The sequence below is a fragment of the Bos taurus genome, chromosome 16 (genome assembly GCF_002263795.3).
Source record: "Bos taurus isolate L1 Dominette 01449 registration number 42190680 breed Hereford chromosome 16, ARS-UCD2.0, whole genome shotgun sequence".
Lineage (NCBI taxonomy): Eukaryota > Metazoa > Chordata > Mammalia > Artiodactyla > Bovidae > Bos > Bos taurus.
Genome location: NC_037343.1, coordinates 41,753,581 through 41,763,548, shown reverse-complemented (window position 1 = coordinate 41,763,548; position 9,968 = coordinate 41,753,581). Strand labels below are relative to the sequence as shown.

General features: G+C 55.2%; 1 protein-coding gene across 2 annotated transcripts; it reads right to left on the bottom strand.

The window, feature by feature from the left end:
• Window positions 1-3,673: 3,673 nt before the first annotated feature.
• KIAA2013 (KIAA2013 ortholog) lies at window positions 3,674-9,749 on the bottom strand. Of its 2 annotated transcripts, NM_001045942.2 has the most exons (4): window positions 9,691-9,742; window positions 8,528-9,595; window positions 5,713-6,566; window positions 4,113-4,364 (listed from the first exon to the last, which is right to left on the bottom strand). In NM_001045942.2, exons 2-4 carry the CDS (start codon window positions 9,558-9,560, stop codon window positions 4,347-4,349), a joined length of 1,905 nt encoding a protein of 634 aa, NP_001039407.1. In that variant the 5' UTR covers window positions 9,561-9,595; window positions 9,691-9,742; the 3' UTR covers window positions 4,113-4,346. The 2 variants fall into 2 exon arrangements, with proteins under 2 accessions (XP_059731280.1, NP_001039407.1); XM_059875297.1 differs by having other exon boundaries at window positions 3,674-4,364; window positions 8,528-9,749.
• Between the last annotated feature and the right edge of the window lie 219 nt (window positions 9,750-9,968).

The window sequence follows — 9,968 nt, the reverse complement described above, 5'->3', positions numbered from 1 at the left end:
ATACATATATATGTGTATATGTATATGTATATATATATATATATATATACACATGTATATATACACACATTTTGCAATTCCAGGGATTCACAGGTCCCTTGAAGCCAGGTTGCAGACTCTTAAGCAAAAATAACTCTAAATATTTTTTAAATCTAAGATCCTATGAATATTTGTATTCTTGGCTTATTATCACCTTGAAAAGTTGTATTCCCCCACTGGAAGAATATGCCTGTCTTAGTCCATCTGGGCTCCTATGGCAGAATACCATAGACTGGGTGGCTCACAAACAACAGAAACCTATTTCTCACAGTTCTGGGGGCTGAACGTCTGAGATCAGGGTGCCAGCGTGATCAGGATCTGATGAGAGCCCTCTTCTGGGCTGGAGACAGTTGTCTTCTCTCTGTGCTCTCACTCAGCAGGAGGAGGACTGGAGAGCTCTCTGGGTCTCTGTTATAAGGGCATTAATCCTGTTCTTGAGGGCTCCACCCTCATGACCTACTCACCTCCCAGAGGCCCCTCCTACAAACTTCATCACGTGGGGGGCTAGGTTTCAACATATGACTTTGGGGATCCCTAACACTCTGCCCATACACTCACAGGAGAATTCAACTTCCTCTTGGAAAAATTGTCCAGAGCTAATCATGGATGGTGTTCTTTGGAAAGAATGATGCTAAAGCTGAAACTCCAGTACTTTGGCCACCTCATGCGAAGAGTTGACTCATTGGAAAAGACTCTGATGCTGGGAGGGATTGGGGGGAGGAGGAAAAAAGGACGACAGAGGATGAGATGGCTGGATGGCATCACTGACTTGATGGATGTAAGTTTGAGTGAACTCCGGGAGTTGGTGATGGACAGGGAGGCCTGGCGTGCTGCGATACATGGGGTCGCAAAGAGTCGGACACAACTGAGCGACTGAACTGAACTGAACTGACTGAATCATGGACGCTAATCATGGACCTCATGGTTAGTGTCTTACTGAAGCAAAAGCTCGTGTGAAGGCAGCTTATTTAGTAAGAGTTCCCAGGGGATAGCAGAGGGAGACTGGGAGAGGGTAAAATGGAGGGAGCAAAAGCAAATCAAGGGTGTCTTCCTGAATTCTTCTCCACTGTGGGCAGCAGGGGCCTTATCCCATCTGAGAAGTGGTTTAAGAAGTCTTTCAGAATTGTCCACCCAGGGGATGGTGGAGGGAGCACTGGCTCCAACTCCCATGGGAGAAGGGCTGCCCTGAGCAGTGTTATCCTTGACCTGCTTCAAGGCTACACACATGCTGAGTGCAGAACAGCTTCCTGAGTTCAGAGAGAAGCTGAGGCCGGCTGCTGCCAGGAACCCACCCCGGGAAAGAGCTGGTGGCTGCAGCCATGGCAGGAGTGAAAAGTAGCCTACGAGGATGTGAGCTGGGGCATGAGATGCTGAGGAGCCTGTTGGTCTTCAGGGAGTTAATACATTTCCAAGCCAAAGTTTTAGCTGCTGAGAAGTGCCGGATAGTATGCGATTACATTTTCCATACCAAGTGTTTGCCCCGGAAAAGCAACTTGACCTGGCCTCTTTGGATGGCATCACCGATTCGATGGACATGAGTTTGAGCAAGCTCCAGAGTTGGTGATGGACAGGGAAGCCTGGCATGCTGCAGTCCATGGAATCACAAAGAGCCGGACATTGAGCGACTGAACTGAACTTTGTGTGTCCAGCCCAAGAAGAAAGCTCTGGTGCATTACTGGACTGTGGGAGACAGATCCACTAGGATTATAGATGGCCTGCTCCAACCGAGGCCAAACTGGAGGTACTGCAGAGGCTCATGGCAAAAAATGCATTACCCACCCCCCTCCCATCCCACAGGAGCCATCAGAGGAATTCAAAGGAAGAGATGGAGTGTAGGGGCTGAGAGAGGCTGGGCCAACAGCGAGGCCAGCAACATCCCTGCTTGAGCTGCACGGCCTTGAGCAAATTATTTTTTTTATTTATTTTTGGTTGCGCTGGGCTGGGTCTTCATTGCTCTACTGGGTCTGTCCCTAGTTGCGGTGATAGGGCCTACTGTCTAGTTGTGGTGTTCGGACTTCTCATTGCGGTCTTCTGATGTGGAGCTTGGGCTGTAGAGCGCAGACTCAGTAGTTGTGGCACAGGGGCTTAGTTGCCCTGTAGCATGTGGAAACTTCCCAGACCGGGGATCGAACCCATGTCCCCTACGTTGGCAGGTAGATTCTTTTAAAATTTTATTATTTTGGCTGCTCTGGGTCTTTGATGCTGCGTGCGCTTTTCTCTAGTTGCAGCGAGTGGGGGCGTCTCATCACGGTGGCTTCTCTTGTTGCAGAACACGGGCTCTAGGGCACACAGGCTTCAGTAGTTGTGGCCACAGGCTTAGCTGCTCCCCAGCGTGTGAGATCTTCCTGGACCAGGAATCAAACCCCTGGCTCCTGCATTGGCCAGCACATTCTTTACCACTGAGCCACCAGAAAAGCCCTGGCAGGTGGATTCTTAACCACTGAACCATCAGGGAAGTCCTGAGCAAACTATTCAGAGGTCATTTCCTTCTCTCTTAAATTGGCACCTTAACCCTCAGCAACCTCCTCCCCACATGAGGCTGTGTTGCTGTAAAATACCTAATACACGTGCTGACTTCAATGAGATCTATAAATCAGATACTCATCTACTGAAATTAAACTTGCTAGGTCAGTGTTTTCCAGGCACAGGTACATAGGCTCATTTTTACATGTACAGGAGCCCACACCATGCCTTGCTGCAAGTTAAACAGGAGGAATGGGAGCCATGAAGCACTGCTTCTGTGGCCAAGAAGCTTCCAGTTGAATGCAGTGACTAGAGGCCACATCACACTGTGAACTGCAGTCTACCTCGCCCCCTGCCAGCCAAGGGTCCCCTGGCTGGAATCAGGAGGCATTCAATGCTCTGCACCTTGAGAGCAGGAGAGGACGGTACTCAGGACTGAAGCACCCAGTAAACCAGAGCTGCTCGTAGAAGACCCTGAGGCACTTGTTTTTTCTCTCCCAGCTGCCTGCTGGGGGCCAGACCCTTGGGACCTTGGCACCGAAACCAACCAGCTGAGTCAAGCTGCTCAAAACACACACCTAGGAAACAGGGTGATGGTCCCCAAGGTGGACTGCCATGCTCAGCACAGCCCCTTTGCTCCATTCTCCCCACGAAGGATTCAGACCTTAGCTTCCAGAACTGGCAGGAGGCCTGCTTCCCAGGTGGCTCAGCGGTAAAGAACCCACCTGCCAATGCAGGAGACTTGGGTTTGATCCCTGGGTTGGAAAGATCCCCTGGAGTAGAAAATGGAAACCTGCTCCAGTATTCTTACCTGGGAAACCCCACAGAGGAGCCTAGTAGGCTACAGTCCATGGAGCTGCAGAGTCAGACACGACTGAGTAAATAGCAGCAGCAGTCCCATGGGCAGCAGGCTGGGGGTGAGGCACCACAGCAGGAGGAGACCTCGGTGACACTCCTGGAGCAGCCCCCTCTGCCAGGACACACAGCAAACCCTGAGGTGGGGGCAGAGGCCACATCCACATGCTCTGAGGGGCTCTTCTGAAGGGGAGAGGACGTGGGGAAAGAACACTGTCACCACGGCAGGGCCTTGTGCTTCAGATTCTCCCCACGTCTGGTGACTGAGGAAGGTCTGACGTCTCCAGAGGTTTTAACCACACACAAACCGCTCATGGAAGTTTGAAAGAGATTTATTTAAAAACAGAACGACAAAAAAAAAGCTTTGGTATTCCAAAACCCAACAATCAACAGTCACTGGAAAGTTAAACACCTCCCCTAAGGCCCAGAAGTACAAAACGGCGTCTCCACAGGCTCATGGTAAGGACACGATGTGCAAACCCGAGGGTGACGGAGACCCGCCCCCTCCACGCAGGCAGCCTACGGGGCTCCAGACCTCCTGGAAATCACCGCCAAGATTCACTACCGAAGAGTGGACACAAAAGCCATCCGGCAAATCTCAACAATAAATTATTAATAAAAATTCATTCAAGAAAAGAACACATTAAATTAGGAAAAGAACACATTTTTTCCTAGACAAGTCTTTTCAAAAGAGAGTCTATTTCCTGGGATAGAAGAAAGGGGGAAAGTGGAAGGAGTGAGTTCAATTTCAAGTATTTTCCGTACAGGTTCATTTTATTGAATCAAAAGCTTACAAAAAGTCCATCGGCCCCTCCCCTCCCCTCCCCGATGCAAACTCCTGAACATCTACACGAACTTCTGAGTCACTGGTGTCCCCCAACAAGGCACAAAAGGCTGGGTGCTTTCACAGGATCCCTTGTTCGCAGCAGCAGGACTTTCAGTGCTGGGCATCTTGTGCAAGTCGCTACTGAAAGCAGGACTGACGTCATTCAGACACTGGGATCTTCCTGTTCAACCAACAAGACAGGACGTTACTGCGCATGCCAACCCCAGGGGACAGCTACAGCAATCTCGAGGGAAGCAGGTGATAGGAACACCCTGCTGGCATCCCACCCTGGCTCGCAGCCGGCTGGGATGACAGCGCCCAGCCCAGAGACAGGCCTCAGCCATCCTGGACTCGGGGCCTGGGTGTCTCCTTAGGCAGGTGCAGCAAGTTCACAGGCTCTGCTCTGGCCAGGCCTGGCTTCAGGGGTGGGAAGTCACTGGGCAAGATCTGAGAAGACTGCCTGGCCTGTCCCCCTTATCAGGTGGGAACCATGGGTGGATGGGGCTAGGCCAGATTAACAGCAGAGAAGTCCACCACCCAGCAGGGAGAAGCAGCCCGCCCACCTGCTTCACTGAGGCTGCCAGACCCATGCAATGCAATGCAGCCCGTGACAGACACCCGGGAAGGCCATATGCACATTTGTCTTTGATCTGACTTCTATGTTCCTCACGCTTGACAAGTTCAGACCTGCCTCTGACCCTTCTCCCACCCCTTTAGGTCAAGTGCTACTTCCTTCTCTGAACCAGAAGCCACTGGGAGCACAGACCTGGAGTTAAATGTACCCTCCACCCGACTACAATCTAATGAGAGGAATGGCAGGCGGCCTCCCCCCGGGACACCCATCCTGAACTCCAAGATATGTTTCGATGAGAGTCCCACAGCCACCATGGCCCAAACCATGGCTTCCTGGGAGCAAAGATGTTTCAGGAAACAGGAGGGAAATGATCTTGTCCTGGCTGACGAGACGACTGCCTGAGGCTGGCTCACCGCAAGGGACTGACTTCTGAACTCGGTAAACAGGCTCTCAGGGGCGGGGGTGTGGGTCTCATCAGCGGTTTAGGTAGAGGCTTCAAGTCCATCTAGGGGTTTTGGCAGGTATTTTTAACTGTTGAGATTTAGGATGTGGTGACAGGACTGCCCACATCCCTGGGAGGCCAGCACAGCAGACATATCTATGCATGCCTGGATTCCACAGGTGCCCTTCCAATGGGCTCCTCTAAGAAGGTACTTTTAAATGTCCTCTCAAAGCATACCTGCTCCCCTCTGTGATAAGGACAGAGGACACTAGCTTAAAAGGACACTTCACGGGAGGGAGGTTCAAGAGGGAGGGGACACACGTATACCTATGGCTGATTTATGCTGATGTATGGCAGAAACCAACCCAACGTTGTAAAGCAATAACCCTCCAATTAAAAATAAATTAAAAAAAAAAAGGATACCCCACCACTCCCCCAGCCTCACCCTGTCCTAGACTTGGGGCAGAAATCAAGGCTGGGGCCCTGGGTGCTGCAGACACAGGGGCTTTCTACCTTATTCCTGAAGAAGGGCTTGGCGCCAGGCCCACAGTACTCATTGTAGATGAGCTTGAAGAGGAAGAGGTGGAAGAGGGTGATGAGGGAGGCCACGCTGAACCAGAAGAGGAAGGGCAGCCCCGGGTCCTGCTGGGCCATGTGCTCGTCGTGGGCCAGGATGGCCTTGAGGTGCAGCGTGTGCCGCAGGTCTTGCAGGTGCGTGAGGTCGGTGGAGATGTAGAGCAGCGGCGTGATGGGCTGCGTCACCATGACCGAGAAGGTGTGGCCCTGGGGCGCCGAGGTCAGCTCCACAGGCTCATCCAGGCAGCCTGCTTCGCAGGCGTAGATCTTGACGAGCTGGCCTCGGGACTCTACAGACACGTGCAGGTACGGCTTGCCCTCAGCGTCCGCGAGCACGGCCAGGTTGATGTGGTCGTTCTTGTAGCGGATGCCGTGCAGGGCGTAGCTGTTGTGCAGCACATCAGGGTCAGCTTGGAACTGGAGGTGGTTCTCGGTGAACTGCAGGCCGCCGAAGCTGAGCACCATGCCCTGAAGGATGCCGGGGGCGCCCGCCCGCACCAGCCCCTTGCAGCCGCGCTTCTGCAGGGTCAGCCTCCACAGGTCCCAGAGCTGCAGGATCTGCTGGACGGAGGACAGGCGGCCTGGCCAGAGGTTCTCAGCGTGCATGGTGGCGTGGCCGCTGAAGCAGTGATCTTCATAGTTGAGCGTCGACTCCATCTGGTCCCGTTCCCTATGGCTCAGGTCGGGGCTGAGCAGCGGGGCTGGGGAGCAGGACAGCATGTAGTACAGCGTCAGGTTCACGGTCAGGCCAGACGGAGTGTGGGCATCAGTGATCTTCTTCATCTCCACACCTGTCATGCCACAGAGGTTGCACGTTAAGGAGGACCAACACAGCTGGGAGGCTGAGGTTATGGAACAAAGATCAAGAGCAGCAGAGTCAGGGACTTCCCTGGTGGTCCAGTGGCTAAGACTCCATGCTCCCAATGCAGGGAACAAGGGTTTGATCCCTGGTTGGGGAACAGTTCCCACATGCTGCAACTCAGTGTGTGCTGCAAATAAAGAACCCACATGCTACAACAAAGATCAAAGATTCTGAGTACCGCAACTAAGACCTGGTGTAGCCAAATAAATATTAACAGCTGCTGCTGCCGCTAAGTTGCTTCAGTCATGTCCAACTCTGTGCGACCCCATAGATGGCAGCCCCCCAGGCTCCCCTGTCCCTGGGATTCTCAAGACAAGAACACTGGAGTGGGTTGCCATTTCCTTCTCCAATGCATGAAAGTGAAAAGTGAAAGTGAAGTCACTCAGTCATGTCCGACTCCTAGCGACCCCATGGACTGCAGCCCACCAGGCTCCTCCGTCCATGGGATTTTCCAGGCAAGAGTACTGGAGTGGGGTGCCATTGCCTTCTCCGAATATTAACAGCAACAACAACAAAAAGAGCAGCAGGGACACGAAGTTTTTGTCCTTAAGGATAAAAACAGCAGTTCCAGTCTCCCTAGAGCTCGGGAGAATATATCCTGCCTGGCTTCCTCACATGACCACGTGGAGCCCTGAGGGCCTGAAACCTGCCAGTGGGGCTCCTGCCAGAGTCCAGAAGAACACCGACTTAGCCAAGCCTATGACGTCAAGTCAAAAGGCCAGTCCCCTGTCTCCAGAATGGTCACCTATGCCCTGGCCAGTTGTGGGCTGCTTCTCTCTCCTGGGCTCATAGCCTCAAACTACATCTTATCAGAAGAGCTCCCAGATTTGTATGAATGCTAGCCTCAGACAGCTAACCGCACATGTGTGTCTCTACCTGGATGTCTGACAGGCATTTTGAACTTGACAAGGTTTGAATTCAGTCCCCCACTAATCCTTCCTTAAATCATCTCCAGACACCTGCTGGAACTCTCCCCCACAAACTCAGGAGTCACCCTCACGTTCTCATTTTCCACTGCCAGTTCACTGAAAGCCCCAGTGGCTCCAGCTCCGAAAGTATCAGCGTCATCCACCTGGGCCTCCACAGTCAAAGCTCTGGTCCCAGCCACCCTCCTCTCACCTGGGCTCCTGCAAAACCTCGTGTCTGGTCTCCACACTCTACTGTCCCCCCACTCCCACTTACTGTCTGTACGCTGAGAGAGCAGCCAGGGGGACCCTTAAAAACGTACACCGGGGACTCCCCTGGTGGCCCGGCAGTTAAGAATCCACCTTCCAATGCAGGGTACGAGAGTCTGATCCCTGGTTGGGGAACTAAGATTCCACATGCCACGCAGCAACTAAGCCCATGGGCTCTGGAGCCCACAAGCCACAACTAGAGAAAACTGCATGCTGCAACAAGGACCCAGCTCAGCCAAAAAATAAGTAATTTTTTTTAAAAAAAGAAGCCCAAGCCTGTCACCAGCTGAAACTGTGGGGAACTGAGGAAAGAATCCGGGGACGGGCCAGGCCCTTCATTTATCCTTTATCAATTGATCCTCCCCCACCCCCCAAACCACTCTGCTCAAACCAGGCTTCACCTACAAGAACAAATAACAATAACACCTGCCCTTTACGCACTTCTCTCTTAAGACTCTGCTAAATGTCTTCTGAGGTAGGCGTTACTATTATTTTTGAATACAGGCAGAGAGAGAGTCAGCGACCGGTTCAAGGTCACGCAGATACTAAGTGGTGGAGCAAAAGAGTCAGCCCCAGACCCAATGCCAAGCCCAAGTATGAGCCACCCCAGGACCCTCCTTCAATGTCAGCTCTGCTGACTTTGCAGGGGCATCCCCAGGGTGGGCTGTGCTCACCCTGCTGCAAGGTGTGGACGGCAGACAAAGCTGGACCTCACCTGGACTGAAGAGCTGAGCCCAGAGGCGCTGGTGATCCTGGAGCAGCTCAGCTGCTGGCATCTCCAAGAGCTCCAGCATTTCCTTCCGGGCCAAGTCCTGGAGCACCTTGAGCTCCTTGGCTGCTTTGCTTTTGAGCACCTGGGGGTTAAGAGGGCCAGAAACGTGCACCACCCACAGCACAGTCTCGTCCAGCTGCGTCCTGGGAGCCACCTGGAGACGGTCCACTAACTTCTTGGCGGCCACCACCACCAGGTGCACCAGCCCCGTGGGAACAGGCGGGGACCGGCCAGAGTAGAGGAGGAACTGGTGGTCTCCGACCTTCTCCAGGGTGCTGGTGAAGGCCCTGGGGGCCGGGCCGGCAGTGGGCCCCACAGTCTGCAGCGCGGCCACGCGTTCCGTGGGGTTGTTGAGCTGGATGCGCTGCAGATAGACGTGGGGTCGGCCACGGTGAGCGAGAAAGTCCTCCTGCAGCAGCACGCAGTCTCGGCCGGATCCCGTGAGCAGGCCGGAGGCCGAGGCGGGGCCCGGGCCGGCGGCCGCAGGGCCGGGACCCGAGGTCCCCAGCTGCAAGCAACGTACTCGCCGCAGAAGCCCTTCCCGCAGAAGCAACACTGACTCCCCAGCTTCAGGGAGCGCGCTCAGCGGGCGCAGCTGCACGAAGGGCACGAAGTCCGGCGCCACGGCGGGCTCCCGCTCCCCAGGGGTCACCCACAGCCGGTTGGCGACCACGTCCAGGGCCAGGAAGCCGTTGGCCACCAGAGATGGCACTCCAGGGCCCAGGAGCACAGCCTCGCCCCGCTCCCGCAGGCTGCGCCAGGCGTGGGTGGCCGCCTCCAGACAGGCAGAGGGCTCGGCAGCGCCCGGCTCGCCGTGGGGCCAGGGCAGCAGCTGCAGGCCGCCCGCCGCCCGCCGCGCCCCAGAGCCCGCGAACCAGAGAAGCAGCACCAGGAGGCCGAGCAGGCAGAGTAGGCGGCGGGCCCAGCTGCTCGACAGCAGTCCCGGCAGCCCCTTAAGCCGCTGCTGCAGCCACATCGGGCCGCCAGGCGCGGGCGCGGCGCGGGGGCGGCCGCCGGGCCCGCCGCCCAGCCCACCGGCCCGGCCGCCCGCGCCTCACTCCCGGGCCCGGACCGCAGCGCCCACCCCGGCTCCAGTCGCAGGCGCCGCGGCAGCCACCACAGCGGCTTCCTCCTCCTTCTCGGCTCCCTCCGGCCGTCAAACAACACCGGCCGTCAAGCGCCGCCGAATCTTTTGCGACAGATGGAAAAGAGGCGGGTGGAGGAAGGGGAGAGAGCGAGCCCTACAGGAGGCGGGGCCACAGCGAGGAGGGGGCGGGCGCCGCCGGGGGATGGGCCACGGGTTCTTCAGCTGTGCCAAGTCCGAGAAAGAGTCTGATAGGGGCCTGTTGAAGACTGGAAGCTTCCAGCTCATGGAAAAAAAAAA